Source organism: Nannobrachium achirus (assembly GCF_963921795.1).
Source record: "Nannobrachium achirus genome assembly, chromosome: 12".
NCBI classification, from domain to species: Eukaryota; Metazoa; Chordata; class Actinopteri; order Myctophiformes; family Myctophidae; genus Nannobrachium; species Nannobrachium achirus.
In genome coordinates, this window is record NC_137832.1 from 32,984,709 (window position 1) to 33,004,059 (window position 19,351).

The 19,351-nt window shown below is 42.1% G+C and overlaps 1 protein-coding gene across 6 annotated transcripts in view; it reads right to left on the bottom strand.

The window, feature by feature from the left end:
* The window catches only part of vps13a (vacuolar protein sorting 13 homolog A), a 63,203-nt gene extending 45,238 nt beyond the window's left edge, over window positions 1-17,965 (bottom strand). For 5 of the 6 annotated variants that reach the window (XM_080739287.1, XM_080739283.1, XM_080739284.1 and 2 more), the window contains exons 1-31: window positions 17,820-17,965; window positions 13,081-13,124; window positions 12,897-12,939; window positions 12,708-12,803; window positions 12,004-12,105; window positions 11,048-11,157; window positions 10,859-10,918; window positions 10,686-10,745; window positions 10,457-10,537; window positions 9,839-9,896; window positions 9,381-9,508; window positions 9,097-9,203; window positions 8,803-8,974; window positions 8,364-8,426; window positions 7,907-8,039; window positions 7,442-7,536; window positions 7,170-7,315; window positions 6,323-6,524; window positions 5,642-5,756; window positions 5,404-5,540; window positions 4,764-4,896; window positions 4,491-4,608; window positions 4,139-4,277; window positions 3,722-3,827; window positions 2,822-3,000; window positions 2,190-2,346; window positions 1,982-2,061; window positions 1,638-1,697; window positions 1,280-1,484; window positions 637-753; window positions 82-185 (exon numbers count right to left, since the gene is read on the bottom strand). In XM_080739287.1, the coding sequence (XP_080595413.1) occupies window positions 82-185; window positions 637-753; window positions 1,280-1,484; window positions 1,638-1,697; window positions 1,982-2,061; window positions 2,190-2,346; window positions 2,822-3,000; window positions 3,722-3,827; window positions 4,139-4,277; window positions 4,491-4,608; window positions 4,764-4,896; window positions 5,404-5,540; window positions 5,642-5,756; window positions 6,323-6,524; window positions 7,170-7,315; window positions 7,442-7,536; window positions 7,907-8,039; window positions 8,364-8,426; window positions 8,803-8,974; window positions 9,097-9,203; window positions 9,381-9,508; window positions 9,839-9,896; window positions 10,457-10,537; window positions 10,686-10,745; window positions 10,859-10,918; window positions 11,048-11,157; window positions 12,004-12,105; window positions 12,708-12,803; window positions 12,897-12,939; window positions 13,081-13,124; window positions 17,820-17,919 (3,450 nt within the window). In that variant the 5' untranslated portion in view covers window positions 17,920-17,965. Of the gene's footprint in view, window positions 1-81; window positions 186-636; window positions 754-1,279; window positions 1,485-1,637; window positions 1,698-1,981; window positions 2,062-2,189; window positions 2,347-2,821; window positions 3,001-3,721; window positions 3,828-4,138; window positions 4,278-4,490; window positions 4,609-4,763; window positions 4,897-5,403; window positions 5,541-5,641; window positions 5,757-6,322; window positions 6,525-7,169; window positions 7,316-7,441; window positions 7,537-7,906; window positions 8,040-8,363; window positions 8,427-8,802; window positions 8,975-9,096; window positions 9,204-9,380; window positions 9,509-9,838; window positions 9,897-10,456; window positions 10,538-10,685; window positions 10,746-10,858; window positions 10,919-11,047; window positions 11,158-12,003; window positions 12,106-12,707; window positions 12,804-12,896; window positions 12,940-13,080; window positions 13,125-17,819 lie in introns of those variants that run through there. The other variant, XM_080739286.1, reaches the window with a different exon arrangement.
* Window positions 17,966-19,351: the final 1,386 nt, after the last annotated feature.

A 19,351-nucleotide genomic window follows, 5' to 3' on the forward strand; every position in this document is an offset into this window, starting at 1 on the left:
ACTTGTACACATACTGTACGGTAGATGATTATTCACTAGGACAGTAAGAATTAACATTAATTTAACAGTGATTCATCATACCTCCTTGTAAATAGCATCTTTGTCACAGTCCAGGATGACAATGTTCTTCAGCTTGGCCAGAATCTCCATCTCCTTTTTCCTCATCAGAACCTCTGACACTAGACCTGGACAGTAACAATATGACGTCACAAAATTACACTTAGGACTCCTTCAACTACTTGCAGTAGAATGTCTTTCAATAGTTTTTACCACTCTCTCTCTCTCTCTCTCCATGCTAGCATTCTCTCTAGTGTTATGTATACGCAAATGTATGTAAAATTGTGTAGTATTGTCAATGTATTGTGTGATCTGTCTATGTACAGTATTGTGTATTTGTTTATGTATTATGATTTCTGTGTCATGATGGCTGCTTGGCGCATAATTAATGACCGCAAGGACAAATAAAGAATCTCTCCCTCTCTCTCTGGTCAAGCCACTGAGCGGATAAATTGATGAGGAAGGACAGATAGCATAGTAGTAGATGGTAGGATAGGAGGAGATAGGATTATTGTAGGATTTTATCATTTAGTAACATAAGGCTTTGAGTGTGTTATGCGCAGTGGGGGAAATGTATACCTTCAATACTTATCTCAGCAATCCTGGCTTTTTCTCCTCGGATGAAAACCTTCAGACAGTTGAGATCTGCTCTGATGTGCAGATTCACCACATCCTCAAACTTCAATTTCTTTGAAGCTATGGACAACGATGTAAGAAGGAAAGAGAAAGAATATGAGAGCAAACTCAGGAAAAGGAAATTATACAGTCCTCTGATGGGACTATCTTGACCAAATAGAATAAGGGGCTTCCACGTTCACTTAGTTGATGTTACTTCTACAAAGTTGTCCCTCTAAATCCTTGGATTTCTGCTAAAGTCCCTTTAGTCTCTTGGCAGAGTGTGATTCACTGGCTGCTTTTAGTGACGTGATTACAAGGAAAATCTGAAAGTTCTTTAGCTCCCCTCGAATCAATCTGTAACTGTTTCAATACAAGTATCAATAGTAGAACATACTTCAAATTTGCTAAAATAAATCTCCGCCCACAGCAAACCAATAGCCCCAAGAATATTAGCCTCATTGTCAGGAGTTAGAGAGGTCAATTCCCCGCGGACCTCAGAAGGTGATATCAAGGCTTCCACTGTTTGGCAGCCATTATTTTGTAATGGGTGTATTAGTGTGTTCACAGGTTAACAATACTACGTTATAAGACAGTATAACATTACTCTGTCTCTTGGCAACCACGGATTCCTCCTTCTTCTCTTCCTCTGCCTCGCCCTCCCCCTCCCCCTCATCCTCTTCTGGGATAGTAGGCAGCTCATCATGTCCTCCCTCCTTCTTGGTGGGTGGAGGGAGCAGACTGCTGAGGAAGTTCATGGTGTTGAGGAGAGCCTCTGTGTGGAGGTGCACGTCCAGCGATGAGAAGTTCACCTGGTGGGTAATATTAAATGATGTATGTATGCAAAAGGACATCATTTCCTCGCCAAGTTCCACACAGCAGAAAAGAGTATGTATATATTTAATGTTGACTTACAAAGTCAGCATTGTGAAAATTACTAAAGATACCTTTAGAGTTTCTCTCACCTTGATTAGCTGTTCTGTATTTTTGTGTACAGATTTGAATTCAGGACCAGTCCTATCAGCCTAGAAATGGCAAATCATAATTAGAGACGACCAATTCAACCACTAAAACCCTATATACTTTGTTGACCAGAGTCCCAGAGAGGTCTATATTGGGCCCCCTTCTTGTTTCCCTCGACACCATATCTCCCAGAAAAGGGATTCATGTGGTTAATTTATCTCCCACAGTGTAGTCAGAAGCCATTTGAGATGTAGACATTGTTTGGACCAATAAAACAGAACAAAGATTGTATTTGTCATAGCACCCATAATACCATGCTAGTGACTTAAGTGGACTGGACATCTACCTTAATGTACTCCAGCATGAGCAAGTCAACCTCTGTATTGTCTAGAGTGGTGATGAGTTGAACCTCCTTTTCCTCAGAATCTACAGACGCATGAAAATAAAAAAACAAGCATAAAAACTCTACGGAGAGAGTTGCACTTGGAACAACATCAAAATCTAGTTCTACTGAAAGTTTATATCTCAAAGCCTGCTGTTGAGTAAATACTGACCCATGTACTCAGGGCACTTGAGGCAGATCTCACGCAAGAACGTTTTTGATGACATGTCGAAGGTGCGCAATTTGAGCTCAGTGCCCAGGCGTTCGATGTCCAGGTGAAGGACGGTGATCTCCTTATCCCCAGATAGACGACAAAGCTGTACAGACATCTACGAGACAGATTGCAGGATGAGGAAAAGAGCAGAGCCAGAGGAAGGAATAATATGTTAACGCTATTAGAATATTTAGATTAAACCAGGGGTCTTCAACGTTTTCAGGCCAAGGCCCGCTTAGTTGAGAGAGAGATGAATCAGGGATCCCCACAACCTTTTCATAGATTCCATATAGTTTCATTGTTTGACAGCACGATCATCAGTGTATTTTGGATTCATGTCAATTTGTGTTTTCAGATATTTAACCATCAATACTTAATAAACTTGACCTTTCATTCTATAATTAGTCTGCTCTTTTTCCCCTCTACACCAACTGTTTTTGGCTAAAGTTCTCAGAATATGGACATGGAAAAAAGGTTCAGTTTTGGAGGACCCCCCGTAGATATGTTGATTTTCTATATCCTCTCTGGAATATAAATCAAATTGATTTGTTTGTTTGCTTCAACAAAGTGAAACTGTCTTGTAATGTTACCTCACTGATCTCAAATGTCATGAGGAAATCGGTCATATTCTTCTGAGGCTCCTTCTTGACCAGGCCTTTCCACCTGACGGAGTTAGAGCGCCGCAGTATACCGGGCGTGTCCGAAAAGAATGAACTGTCACTGTCAATAGGAGAGGTAGGAGCATCGTAGAACAAGTCTTCCTCTGAACCTGGAATGGACGTGCGCGCGCACACACACACACACACACACACACACACACACACACACACACACACACACACACACACACACACACACACACACACACACACACACACACACACACACACACACACACACACACACACACACACACACACACACACACACACACACACACACACACACACACACACACACACACACACACACACACACGAAGAACAGCCAGACAGCCACCCACATACAAGATGTTTTACATTCAGTCCTGGCCATAAGCTCTGTTTGCACCCCCCACCATCTCCACCACCTGTGCACCCTCTCTATCGTAATACCAGTTGTACCTTTCCCTCCACTCACCATTTTCAGAATATAATACCTGCCTTTTCTGACTCTGGCTCTTTTACTGGCTGGTGCAGACTCCATTTCACCAGGTTCAGTAATGAGGTGTGTGCTGGTGCTGGCCTGTCCACAATGAACCTGCATCCCCTTTATTAACAACTGCTCCCATTAAATGCTATCTTCTCCTATATTAAAATTGGCTTAAGGGAGGACCGGCCGGCCAAGAGACCACGTCGTCACTCTCATGTCACTACGACTCAGCCATAACCGTAAGGAGTTCCCAATGCTATTACGCCCAGAAATTATGGGAATTCCAGCGGATTTCCAACAGAAAAATAACATATATAAAGCAGTGAAAGCTCTAAGCAACTTATTAGTTAGTATCTCACCTAGTGAAGTGATGCTGCTGATGGTCTCACATGACTCAAACATCACTGAGGAGCGCAGGTCGGTCATGTGTCTCCTGGGCGTGAGTGTGGGAGTGAACTGCTTTACCTAAAAAAAAATTAAAAAGGTAGAAAAGCTTCTTTCTTTTTTTTTATTGCACAACATACAGTTCAAGAGTTATAGTCCAGAGCGTAAAGTGGTCTGGTAATAGCACCAGTGCCACCATGAATAATTTGGGGTGGAGTGTCTTCCTTGAAAGATTTGAGCATCTGCCTTGGCCTGCCTGCAGTGGTATGAAGCTATCTTTTCAGTTCCCAAGATTATTGTAGCTGTGTACAGATACTGTAGAGAGACACACACAAATATATAGATATTTAACACTGGGATTTTATTTGTATGAAACCCTGACATATTGTTACCTTAGGAGTGGTGTGGGAAGCAGTGCTGACAGGTCTGCCCTGAGGAAGTGGGATGCTGTTTATCAACTCCAGAACACCTCGAACCTTATCGTCCGAGATACGAAGGGATAGCAGAGGTAGCTTCCCAGACATCTTAAACCTGTAACATGTGCACAGGCATAATAAGACATGAAAACAAATAGTCTAGAGTCACATAAATATGCCAGATGTGCACATGCAGCGAAGAATAGATGTTCCACACCTCGTCACACTATTGGCATTTTCAGCATAGTGTAAATACATGCATGGTGCTCCAATTAAACCATTTAAAACTATTTTAAACATGTGCTGCACTCTGCTGCAGCCTACTCACTTGGCCATGCGTGAGTCTGTGACAACCATGGCCCTGCTGAACTCCACCTTCAGATCCACCGGCTCTAGGATGTGGAGCGCTGACTGTTTCTGCTTACGAGCTTTCTTCCAGTCCCCATCTGACTCACAGAGAAAACGACATTAACCAATTATGTGTGAACCATCATTGTCCTCGTTATGTTCTTTAACCATCCAAACATACAGTAAGCATGCACAGCCTAACTTGTTGTAGCGAACGTTCATGTACTGTATATGTGTTTAGCGTGTACTGTACCTGGATTGCTGTAGAGGAACTGCAGACTGGTGAGCTGTACGTCAAAGCTGTCGTACGCTCTGGACATAATGTCCTCAAAGGTGCTGCTGGTCACCGACAGCTGTGGCAGACCCTTCTTGCTCTGACTCGACACCTGGTGGCACAATGCAACTTTAGTTCATACACATTCAAAGTTACACACTTTTACCAGCCCTCAACTTCAGGCCCTGAAATTCATATTTGCGAAATCTAGCAGAGACTCATCTTTCAAACGAATGCTTTGTTTTAGACTTTCAATCAACGCATAGTCTTAGCTTAGGCGCCTACAAAGGTTTCAAATCTAGACGTATATTAGACGTATTTTAGCTAGACGTCTAATAGACGACTATTGCTCAGTGGGCAAATAAGCAATGTCACCCTTTACTGGAGCTCACCTGACCTGGGATGGGACATGACCTTAAAGCTTATACATTTACTTGCACGCTGGTGTCACCCACCAAAAATAGCTGATCTACAACCTAACAATGTGACACAGGGCAACACGTTGTGAGCTTGCAGATAGGCTGTTTCCGGTGTCCGACACAATGTGCACAACAAAGTATGAATCTTTGGGGTTTCGATTTTGGACAGAGGTTTGCCCAGCTTGGAACTAATCTTTGACCTTCAGGTGTCCCAGATCCAACAGTATGATTCTCTGAGTGGCGTCGTAGAAGCCGGTCTGGGGAACGATGACATATGACGCCATCAGGTTCACTTTCAGGTCTAGAACTTTTTGTGTCTCAATCACATACATCAGACCTGAAAAACAAAATGACAATCGCAATGGTAATTATATTCAGACATTTTGGCATTATGCTCTAGATCACATGTACGTGTATGTATGTGTGTGCATAACTGACCTGTGGATGTACGGTCCCTGAATTGCTCCAGTTTCATCAAGGTAGCATTGGTCAGCTCATCTAACTGCAGGTCCTCAGGGGGCATGAAGAACGCTGACATGCTGTTCACTGTTGTCTGCAGAAGTGAACACAGACACACAGACACACAGACACACACACACACACACACACACACACACACACACACACACACACACACACACACACACACACACAATTTTCTCAAACATGAAATACCCCAAAACATTTAAACTCTTAAAGGAGCACTTCACTCATGTTCAACCTTATATTCATATACAGTAATTGGTCCTCACTAATTGGTGAGGAGAGGACCATTATAATGCTCATTATAAGATGGCACCATTTCCGTCAACTCACTGTGTGTCATTGGTTGGCAATGGACAACTCAGAAACCTGCCTACCAATGACATCTTCAATGGGGATTCCAAGCTAATAGAAACCTGCCTATTTTTTCCTGGAAAGTTAGAATGCGTGACGTGTTCATGCATTCATCAAAAATGTATACAAACGTTTTAAATCTTGTTTAAATTACCAGTCCTGAGTAGTAGTGAGGAGACAGAGATGGTACTTTTTACCTGTGCACGTGCATGAACCCAATGATTACCGGTACTTAGCGTTTCACGTTTTGCACTCACACTCTCTCTCTCACACACAACTCACAGCATCATAGATGATTTCCAGGGGCTGTGACTCTACGTGGAGCCTCTGGTCAGCTCTCTCATCCAGCGGGTTGGTCTCGAACAGGATGTTCAGAAGCGGGGTTCCCGTTACCGTGGCAGCCTTCCTGGATGACAGAAGGGTGGGGGCGGCCCGTTCACCACCCAGGCCCGTTACCTCAAACAGAGTGAGCTCAGCTATTAGTCTGGAGAAGGAGAAAGAAAATGAATGTCAGACCACGGGTGATGGAAGCTTAGCAAGGGGAGAAAATTCAAGAAAATATAAATTCCATAGCTGATCCTGATAAGCATGTTTTAAATCATGTGCACATGATTTAAAGCACATTATAAAAGTTTAAAAAGTAGAAAACATTTCTAACCCGGGTTTCCTCCTGCAAGGGAAACCAAAAATGTACCACTCATGACAGAAATAGTCAATTTACAAGCTCAAAGCGAGTGCTGCGCTGTGAGCTTGTAGATCTGCTATTTTTGAAAGCGAACACATCTTTTTAAAGCGAACATTTTTATCTCAAATATTTGCTTCTGGGTGGTCCCTGGAACAACATATTTTGAGATGGGGGTCTGTGGCCAAATACATGTAATCTTGGGGTCCTTGACATTAACAAGTTTGAGAACCACTGATTTAGAAGGATTTAGAAGACATTTATAGAATCGGGTCAAAAATATTCAAAGACTAATGTTCACGATTTTTCAAAAATAGCAGATCTACAAGCTCATATCTACAAGCTCAATCTACAAATTTTTCAACAGTTAAAGCATAAAATAATGGTTAAAGTAATAATGCGCAATAATGCGTACCCGGTCTAAATGGCTTATTAAAGAGAACGTACTTGTTGGCTTGTGCTCCAGGTCTCTGCGTGAGAATGGACTTGAGCTCTCCAACAGTCAACTTGATGATCTCATTCTGGTCCTTGTTGTTGTCTTTGAAGGACACAGAAAGCTTTTCCATGTGGAAATCAATCTTCATGTCCTCAAACTGAAAAAGGAAAAAAGAAAAGAACAGAGAAAGATATTGAATATGGGATTGATGTTGATAATGTCATGATGACATGACAATGACATTGTGTGGTCTCAAACACATTCACGGAGGGCAGAAACTCACATCCTTTGGCAGGTTGTGATTAACAGCGGCCTCGCTATATCCAATGGCAGTGTAAAGCTTGGCCTTCTCAGCTGGGGTCATAAAGTCATCAAAACCTTAGGTGAGGGAGCAAATTAAATTGAAACACATGATGGGAGTTTTTGAACTGATGAACATGAACACACAGTATGTAGCCTAAGCCTAGTTGCTTCCCAGTATATAACCATCAATTCTGTCATTTTAGATTTTAGCATTGGCTATTCAAAAATAGCTGGTATACAAGCTCACAGTGTGTCACTTTTGTAAGCTTGTAAATCTGTTATTTTAGTTTTTGAAGTTTTTTACACAAAACACCGATGGGGGAGGGGAGGCAAATAAATGTATCAATTTATTTGGGGGTCCTTAGCACGAAAAAGTTTGAGAACTACAGATTTCAAAGGCATTTTGTAGACTTGGCCACAGGTCTTAATGGGTCATATAGCCTACCACCAGTTTTGACTTCTTTAGGCTGTGCATCAGGTTCTCCTCCCCAGTTCCACATCCATCCGAACCAGCCCTGCGACTCCTCTTCCTCCATCTTCACTCCAGGACGGTAGATACGCAGGCCCGCCTTGCTCGCCTGGGAAAGAACAACACATAAGCCATTTAGAGTGGTGCTTCATCTCTGTCCTGGTTGGACAACAGATAGGAGAAGACAAAGAAAGAATCTGTCACTAGCTACAACCAGAGGTTAAAGGAATAGTTTATCAAGGTGTGTGTAATCGATAGAAAATAAGCCCTTTCTGAGTGATTTACTCCTTTAACTGTGATCTTTGTCAAGTGGTTTGAACACTGACTGATCTGTGGTCACTGGTCAGCCTACCAGAGGCAGAAGCCTTGAAGTTGTCTTTTATCGCACACTTTTGCACAGGTTTAAACTTTGACATAAATTGATTACAAATACCTCCATCTCAGCCTGCTGCCTGGCCAGTGTGATGTTAAATATATCCAGCGTCTTCTCAGGCTCCTGGGTAAAGACAGAGGAAACACATTGATTAGACCAGGGGTCTTCAACATTTTCAGGCTAAGGACCCCTTAGTTGAGAGAGAGATGAAGCAGGGACCCCCACAACCTTTTCAGAGATTCCATGTAGTTTAATCGTTTGACAGCACAATCATTGTGTATTTTGGATTCATGTCAATTTGTGTTTTCAGATATTTAACTTAACCACTTGAGCCGTCAATACTTAATAAACTTGACCTCTCACACAAAGATTTGGAGGACCCCCTGTAGTAACTCTGAGGACCCTTTAGTCTTGACCCATAAAAATCGTGTGTCCAACATTTGGGAACCAGAGCCCTACACCCCAACCCTCTTGCTTCTGCTCCTCATCCCGGCCTCACCTCCAGCTCTCTGAGCAGCTCCTCAGTGGGTTTCTTGCTGGTGATCTTCTCCTTGTAGAGCTCTCGGTAGCGTTTCACCGTCTGCCGGTGCCGGCGGATGTGCTGCCACGACCACATGTGAAGGCGGGGCTTCACATCCACCTCCATGATGCCTGTGATCACGTACCGCCACCTGCAGGGGAGTCACAAACATGCCATGACAGCCAGCAATATTCATTATGAATTAATCCACGTCCAATGTTTGGTACCAAACATGAGGAGTATTAGATAGGTTAAGGATGGATGTTTTCTGACCATATGGGTGCATTGTGGTGAACGTGGACCTCTGGCCTGTATTTCCTGAACGGTAGGTTACGGGTCATCATATCCACTGAGCCCAGCAGCTCCAGAATGCTGATATACTGCAAGGAGGGAGGGCATAGGTCATCAGTTACTTACAGTACCGAGATGAAATCTCTAGGTTCTCTAGAGGTTTTCCTGTTTCTCAATTTTGTGACATTTACGTCACTGTATGTAGCCTAAGCCTTCACACACATGCATTCACATGTGAACATACATACAATCACACAAATGCCTACCTGTGGTCTATTGAGCTCAATGGCCACCTCTTGGAGATTGACTACCAGGTCCACCTTAGGAGAGGAGAAATCTACATCCGACCTTGGATTCATCCGGAGTTTAGCGTCCGCTGTAATCGGACGAAATACTGTGGAACAACAACAAGAAAAGTGATGTGAGGCCAAAGGATAAAGTAGACTGTAATAGCCTGGAAAACAAACAAATCTGTGCACACAGAGCCAATCTATAAGATTCCGGACTAATAGCTACGCTGTGATATTGAGTGGGTGAGTAGAGTAAGAATTATGCGTTTCATTTCACAATGTGTGGCTTTTTCTGATTGCTAAAATCCTGTTCACCCAGTTAACAGTACCTGGCATGCACATCACTCACACTATGTAAGCCCAGAGGTATACAATATAACTCTTTCTGAGTTGATGTGCCGGTTCTAAGGACTGGTTGACAATGAGACACTCACTGAAGTCATGACTGGTGTGTACAGAGCTGTGGATCTCCATGCTGCTCTTGAGACATTGCTGTGAAACCAAGGACACAGAAAGAGATGGTTAAATGTGCACTTCTACGGATAAAGAGAAGCAGAGAGAAGCAGACATTACCCCCATCCACCTTTTTATCATCAAGTATTTCATCCTCTTTCTTTGCTGCATCTGCTAAATGCACTATATCAATTTGAAGACGCAATCTTCAAAACCATTCATGCAAGAACAAGTCTGTTAAAGTGCCTCAGTGCCTGAAATAAATGGCTCAGTGAAATGTGCATTAATCCCAGTGTGCATGAAAGTGTCCTTTCAAAACTAAGCAACAAGATGCAGAATAATCTGAGAAAGTGTCTCAAGTGGTAAAGCGTGATCCCTGGGTTGTCTAACTAGGCTTGGCCTGGTTCTAAAGACAATGAAGAGGCTGGCTTTGACCCAAACAGGCCACGGCATGTCTAACAAGTGCATACCTGACACTGTCTTCTTAGCTCACAGTAGGGTCAGAACAGTCTGGCTAATCATCGTCAAATAAAAGGGAACGCCCACTCTGTTTTGTTCCTTTTCGTCTGCCTTGAGAGATTAGGGTCAGAATGACTCACCAGAGCTTCATCTGGACTGTGATTAGAGTAGAGCTGGGAGTTGACATTCCAGTAGGCAAACAGGTTGTCAAGCTGCACAAGCTGCAAAGTGGAATAACACATCATTATTACTAAGCAGAGAAACAACTAACCATTGCACAAAATACCATGCTGAATGTGTGTAGCATTGTTTTTCAATGTCATGTTAAAGCTCAGGTTATTAATCCCATTCCCCACTCTTATATTATACCTTAAAGAAAAGCTTAGCATTCTCATCCAAAAGGCAGGGTCTCCAGTTCTCATCAGCAGTCTGTGAAAGTTAACAGTGAAGAAGAACTTACACAGTAAAATATATTAAATTATTGATGGAATACAAGTTAATTGCTAATCATGAGTGAACTAATCACTGATACACCACATTACCTGGAGGCTGAGGTTCTTCAGTGACACACCAAACGACAATGGACATTTGGGATTGGTCACCTGAGAGAAAAAGGAGGGAAGTGTAAAATGCTTTATTTTAAAGTGAAGGGTTATGGTGATTGTTTTACGGTCAATGTTAATGCCAGTGTTGTTGTTGTTGTGAGAAGTACAGTATATTTGAATACTCACGTCATCCTCATAGCGGACATGGATGTTAGAAATCTTGACCTGTAGGTTCTTGATGACCTGAGTGACTAGCTTCTCTACAAAGGTGTCCTGCTTCTCTAGTTTTGGGTCCTCTGTCAATCACAGTATAACATCACTTTAGAAGAATTACACAATGCTGGTCCTCGGCTTCCTAGTTGCTCAATCCAGCCCATCTCTTGTGTTGTATGTTGTGTGTTGTGTATGCCTGAGACTGTCATTTGAGAAGACAAATATGGCACCTTCCATCGGAAAAGCTTTTCAGACCGAAAGGTATTCAACCAATAATAACACAGCATTCACAAAATCTGGTAACCATATTCGGGACAAGACATAATTGATGAACATTCAGCTAAAATAAAACATCTACATCTACAAATGACTGGATATCCACCGTTTTTATTACTCATTTTCAGAGCTCCTGAATTAGGTAAGTCATCTAGACATCTTGAGAGTCTATAGCCTTAGTTTCCTATATAGAGCACCCTGCCCCCTACCTGCGTCATCTGGTTACACCCCGCCACTCCGACATGTCTCATTTCCGACACTAACCCTATCTCTAACCCTTACCCTAAACTTAACCTCTATGGAAGTGTCGCCACTCCGACAATAAGAAGTCAATTTCGGAGTGGCGACATGTCGGAATGGCGACACCCGCGTCATATATTTACACACTCTCTAACATAGATCTAGTTGTGTATAAACAGCAACACAGCACTCAGAAACTTTAGTGCTGTGTTGCTGTTTACACTGTGAATCATTAAAATAGGCATGTGATAAAAATTGACAGTCACTAAAATGATTGAGAGCATTATTATTACCTTTTTATATTATTGCCACACTGACGCACCAATGCGTGCGTGCACACACACACACACACACACACACACACACACACACACACACACACACACACACACACACCTACACCAGTGGCTAACCTTGCTCGGCAGCCTTCTGCTTTGTGTCCTCAATCCTCTGCAGCTCTCTCTGGCGAGCCTCTTGCAGTTGTTTCTCTTCCTTATCAGCATCATACTTTATGCCTTGAGAAGACGGGATGACTGTTAGCACATATTCACCAACATACACAGTGTCCAAAAACACACATACTGCTGAAACTCTTGAAAGCTGTTAAATTGAAAACATACAGTATTTGGGTCAGGGTTCATGGTGTGTCATAATGAGTACTTTGGGCGAGTTAATAACGGCAAAAGCCCAGTTGTCTATTTACTGTGTACTGATTAGGATCCCAGACTGCTTGTCCAGCACCTTGAGTAAAATACGAAGTTACCCTGTGAGTTTTAGAAGTTATTTACATGCTCTGTGACATGAGTAAAACTGTAGACTAATAGTACTTAGTCTTAATATTCCAGACACATACCGTATATCAAATAACAAATAGGTCAAAAGCATGTACTTCTGTGTTTACTGTGCAGCCACCGACTTTGCTGGAGGCTCCGATGCGTATTGCTATGGATACCATATAACCAATGCATCTTCATCACAGGCCCCATGAATCAACTACGTTCTTTTCCGTGTTGGACACAGAAGTACAGTGTTGTTGTTGTTGTTGTTGTTGTTACTACTAGATGGAAACACGACTGTGCGTGTATGAACACTTTTAAGACATAGAAAAGGATCTCACTGGCTGTGGGGACTATGAGCAGATAGACACCATCCAGTGTGGCCTCCACTGACTGGGTGTAGAGGTTTTTCCATGGAATCTTCAGCTCTAGCCGTCCTGTTGAAACAAACACAGTCAGTCAATGCATGCTTGCTGTGGTAAAAAGCAAAGTGCGGCAAAGTGCGGCAAAGTGCTATACCAGAAACTCACCTATGTGGCCCGCTCTAACTTTAAAAGGGATGTCAAGTTGACTCTGAAAAAAATAAGAACATTTAAATATTACAGAATAATTTATAAAAGTTATTCTACAATGAATCCATGATAAGATATACAATCTATTACTAATAGACCTAGATTGTTAGGCGAACAGTAACTATACATCATTTTAACTTACCAAGGCATTTTCCTTGATTTCAAGATTTCTGAGCACAGCATCACCTGAGGTAAAGGAAGCATTTGTTTAGGGTATTTTCACATATTGCTTCAAAGTAAATAGATTAGTGCCGTTTTACCTGGAGCCTAGACACGCAGTCTTGTCAAAAGCAGCAATGTCTTTTGTTCATTGTATACTGATTACTGAATTAGGTCAACAGTCAGGCCGTCTGACTCATCAATTATTAAGTCATTCGTTAAGTACAAATCCCTATTATAAGCCACCAGATACCTTGGAGTGTGTGTTCACAAACATAAAAATAGAAAGCAAAACTAAAACGGTGTATGTGACAACAAGCACGACATTACTCTCTGTTCAAATGACCTTTGGTGAACTGCTACAGTATGACTCACTCCACATCAAGAGTCTGGCTGGATATAACAGTAGAATATAAGATTTCAAATGCAGAGCTAAGATGACAGAGAATTGATTGTGCATTCAACCAAACGGCTACTTGTAGCTTAATATACACATACACAAACTATTACTGTATGCACGGTCAAACAAACCCACAAACCGAAACAGGGAAAAGGACAGGGAATTTTAACAAGTTTTAACAAGTAGGTGTTGTTTGATTGATTGATTGAAGAATTTATTAGAAGTTTGCAATAGAAAAAAGTACAGTTTCATGACAGTACAAATCACTGGTACAAGGTCAACTAAAAGGAGATCCTAGAAAGCCGAGGCTTGTTTCCACAGGAACCACACTTTAAGTATCTCATATAACATTGAAAGACAGACGGATAGAACATAGTACTTTATCTAGGATAATATCAGTTTCAAAAGCATAACATCAAATACAAAGGCAGAAAAAATAAAAAATAAAAAAAGGGGGGGGGGGCATGGGGGCTTAGTCTATTTACAAGTCACGGGTAGCAGCTGTCTGAAGGTGACTTTTCATACCAATTTTGAAGGAGGCTAGGGATTTGCTCTCCTTTAGGGCTTGAGGAAGGGCGTTCCACATGTTGATGGTGTAGCAGGAGAACGAGTTAGAGCCTTGTTTAGTGTTAAATCTACGTTGATGATGATTAGTGGAGCTGCCTCTGGTGTTGTGGTCGTGAACATCCTTGACCTTTAAGAAGTAGTTTGTCAGGTACATGGGAATCTTGGAGGTGTAGTGTATCTTGTACACCAGGCCCCCTTGTTACCATTCCACTGAACTAGGAATGCCTATCCTTGGGTCAAGACTTTCACATTTTATTGAGTCTGCATTTAGCTTTCGAATCTATATAAAAGTTAGACTAGTTTTATTGAATTAGCCTGACTAGCTTTCGCATCTATATGAAATCAAGTCAGACTAGTTTTATTAAATTAGTGTAAAATTAGTTTTAAGTAAAGACTTTAAGACCACTAAAGGAGCGAGCTGACTTATGTGGGTGCAATTATCGCTATTACACGGTAATATGTGTAATATCATACTCAATAAAATACACCTATGATAGTCTTGGATTTTCTTCATTGCATTGCAGTACATCTGAACTTGTAATTAATAGTGCAGCCATAACATCATAATTATGTACAGTTGGGTTGACAGAGTCACGGTAGAACTACCTGTCATTACACAGGTTTAGATAAATTGAATGGGTGACAAAAGATTGCCACAACCAAGAAGGAGCGTGGTTCGTTCTGTACTGCATTCTCGGAAATGTTCAGAATAACTACGCTTACTTGGATTTGTAATATTCTTAGATAAGGAAACATATTGTATAGTTAACCAATGGGTCGCTCTGTAAAAGAGGTTAAGCATTCCTAACCGTGGCTGTCAGAAAGGGTGTGACTATAGAGTCTCTGACTGCTTTGTTTATCTTTCTAAACCGCAATTATGAATGCCCTAAATGCACTGGCCAATAACAGTCTTGCCCCAAAGCGGCCACTAGCAATACGATACTGTTAAAGTTCGCTAAAGATATCTCATGGATTCAGTCATGCAGCAACAGGAAAACAAGTGCACTTCTTGTTTCTGACACATACTGGCCACACTGACAGCTGCATGATGACACTCACATGCCTGCTACCATGCCTGCTACCATGCCTGCTACCATGCCTAGCAACTGTCGTTGCTAGAAGCCTGAAGAACTACTCCAGTGAGGCTTTTAATCTCAAACTAGCGGGTGTAGACTTTTCCCCAGAGCTGCAGTGTACAGATGTCGAGGAAGCATGGTGCGGTTTTAAAACCAAATTGACCGATGCTCTAGACGACGTGGCCCCCTTGAATACCACCAGGGTTAAAGCCCGCCAAGAGCCATGGTATAACTCAGATATTGCAGAATCAGCTAGACTCAGAGACAAAAAATACGATGAAAAACGAAAGTGCTGCAAAAAGCTCAAGAAAAAATTCAACCATGACCTCAAAAAACACATTGAGCATCTTACTGCTCAATGCAAGAGACTTAGAAACCAGACAACCGCCCTAGTTAGATCCGCCAAAAAAAACTACATCGACGACAAAATCGATGAATACAAAAACAACCCACGAGACCTATGGAAGTTGCTTAACAACCAATTAGGCTTAAAATCAAAAACCATATGCCACAACATAAACATCAAAACGGACGCCGCTCTCATTTCTGACAAAGGTGAAGTGGCTACCCATTTTAACAAAACCTTTACCACCACAGCCCGTTCACTGGTCAAAAGACTGGTCGCCCCATCTGGGCGGTATGGTGAAGAATTTGTTAATACATTCTACAAAAAACTGGGCGTCAGTAAAGACAGCTTTAAACTTTCCACAGTGACAACTGATGAAGTGTTTAAAAAATTGAGCGCCCTACCTCAACACAAGGCCACTGGCCTTGATAAAATCCCAGCTAGATTTCTCAGAGATTCAGCCGCCACCATTGCTCCAATCATTACCCACATAATTAACCTTTCCATCGAACAGGGTCATGTCCCCCAGGACTTCAAACTAGCAAAAGTAACCCCCCTGCATAAAAAAGGTAGCAAACTAGACCCTGGAAACTACCGCCCCGTTTCCATTCTTAGCTCCATATCCAAAGTCATGGAGAAAATAGTCTACGAACAGATTGCAAGATATCTCGATGAGAATAATCTGATTTACGAGTTCCAATCTGGATTCAGAAAATCCCATTCCACTGACACATGCCTTCTCTATTTGACTGACCAAATCAAACGCGAAGCGGATCAGGGCAAGTATAGTGGCATGGTCATGATGGACCTCCAGAAGGCATTTGACACCGTGGATCATGCTATTCTGATTGAGAAACTAAAAGCCATCGGTCTTGACAGCGCAGCAGTGAGCTGGATGCAATCTTACCTGGTGGGGAGGGAACAGGTGGTGGAGATTAACGGTACCCTGTCCCCCCCCCTCCCAGTAAGCTGTGGAGTTCCCCAAGGTAGCATACTGGGACCTCTGTTGTTCCTAATATACGTGAACGACATGGCATCTGCTTGCGACTGCAACCTGTTCCTGTTCGCGGATGACTCGGCTCTCCTAGTCTCGGGCAAGGACCACTTGCAGGTTGAAAAGACACTTAACTCTGAACTGAGTAAGATCTGCACATGGCTTAACGACAACAAACTATCAATTCACCTGGGCAAAACCGAGTCCATCCTCTTTGGATCAAATCATAACCTCAAAAAGGTAGAGAACTTCACAATCAAAGTGGGTGACAAGGTCATAACACGAAAAAACGAAATCTCCTACTTAGGATGTATCCTTGAAGCTAATCTTTCCAGCGAAAAGATGACTTCAAAAGTAATACAAAAAATCAACCAACGAACTCGTTTCCTACAGAGGATCGCCCCAATGGTCAACTTCAACACACTGAAGACCATAGCTGGTGCAATAATCCAGCCCCTCTTTGACTATGGAGTCCACGTATGGTATCGTGACGCCCCACAAGCCCTAAAAACTAAACTCCAAACAGCCCAAAATAAACTAATTAGGGTCCTGCTTAACCTTCCCAATCAGACTCACCTCACCGCTACTCACCAGTTAAGAGTGGGGTGGCTCAGAGTAGATGACAGAGTACAGCAACTTGCAATGGGCCTGGTGTACAAGATACACTACACCACTATGATACCCAAGTACCTGTCAAAATACTTTAAAAACGTTAAGGATGTCCATAATTACAACACCAGAGGCAGTGCCACAGATCACGTTCAACCCAGAGTCAACTCAAAGAAAGGGTCGAACTCGTTCTTCTGCTACACCACAAAAATGTGGAATGCCTTACCGAAGGCCATAAAGGAGTGTGGATCACTAGCATCCTTTAAAATTGCCCTAAAAAACCACTTACAGGCAGCAGCCGTTCACAACTGGTAAAAACCTAGCCCAACCCTACCCTCCCTGCCCCTTCCTTGTATATACTGTACATACTGATTGTTTAGACTTACTGTTACCTGCCCCTTCCTTGTATATATTGTATATACTGTACTTACTGATTGTATAGACCTACTGTTTTCTTTTTTTCTTTACATATCTACTGCATAGTACTGTGTTCTATTTGTCTGTCATTCAATGTTATATGAGATACTTTAATGGTTTCCTGTTGAAATAAGCTTAGTCTTTTCATGGATCTCCTTTTAGTAGACCTTGTACCAGTGAACTGTACCGTCATGAATCTGTACATTTTCCTATGCAAACTTCTAATAAAGCCTTCAATCAATCAATCAAACCAGCTAACGTTAGTAGCCATTAGCTAGCTAGCTATAAAAGGTGTGATTATGTTTAGCTGTACCTCCCCATATGCCGAGCTTGAGTTGAGAGCAGTCGAGGTTGACAACGTAGTCCCCTAAGAATCTGTTGAGGACATCTACCACCAGGCTTTCGAAAACCATCTTTCCGTCCGTGCGTTTCACCTCCTGCTCCTTGTCACCATGTTTACATCCATCCACTGACTAGTCTTGTAATGGTGACAGGCGACAGCTTACACTGTTTCCTGAATCAATGACGTCAAATGACAACATACTGGGCGGAGCGGAACGTTGACTTATACGCAGCGTGAGATCATGTCAGGTTGGCAAAAGAAAAGCTAAACAACTCGAAAATCGACAAAAGCCAAGGTAGGCTACACGGTTTACACAAACTCACAAAGACACACGATTTGTTTTTCTTTTTAAGTTCAAAGCACTTTATAGACCCACTAAACTTCTGTACACTGTATTATTTCATGCATACGTGTGTAAGGATTTGTATTTATTTCAAATTACATTGAGTGAGTCCACTGTACACTGTAGACTCTACAGCAGGGGTGGGCAATTAATTTTCCATGGGGCCACATGATCAACAGAAAATATTGTGCAGGGCCGGGCCAAAAGGCAGTGCTCCCCGCAAACTAAACACACGGCTTTACCTCCGACTTCACTAAATAAATACTCCAACAAGTACATTTTTTGTTGAAAACCCAGCATTTGGCATCGACTTTTCTTTTTTTTGCCACTAAAGGCTAAAGGGCAGGTCGTCTTGACTTGTGACCAGTCTGACCACCTGCTTGTTAGTGTTCCTGGGGACAGGTGTCTGGTGAGGCTCTCTTGTGTTGGTGAGGGTCCGGTTATGGTAGGTTCTGTTCTAGTGCACTGGTTCTCTCAACATTCAAAATCCAAGGTCTCCCCTTAACTCTGACAGTGTGTTTGTTCTGTAACAGAGGTGTCACTGTGAGCTTGTTGAAAAATGTTTACTTTGGAACTGTAATTAATTAGCTTATAATTTGATGCCAATCAATCAATACTTTTTTACTTTCATACCCAAGTCACTTTCACTGTAACAGAGTATTTGTATCCACAAGTTTCACAAAGAGTTTACTGGGGAAAGGGTATGTTAATGTGTGCGTCACTTCCTTCACACAGCTGATTCAAATCACTTTAATAACAAAGCAATAAGTAATCACCATGCAGAGATTCAGGTGCCACAGGCTCACAGCAGCAAAAGCAAACAATCAGAATGAAACAGCTAAAAGGAACAGGAAGTGATACCCATATTTCATGCAAGGGCTCATGGGACACTGGAAACTTGTGGATATTGTGGTAGCCTATTTGCTACTTTAAGTTTTATTAGTGTCCAATAAGTAATAATTCAGATGTTGTCCTTCCACCATCTGGTGTTAGTAAAGGGTTAACGGCCACAGCACAAGAGGAGTTTCTCAGTGATGCAGATATAGTGAAACGAAAGTTATCAGACAGTGAGTGAAAGTAGTTTGGTGGCAGTGAACAACAACACACTCTCTAGAAAACCTTTTTTTACTCAAATAACGACAACAATAAACACAGGTGA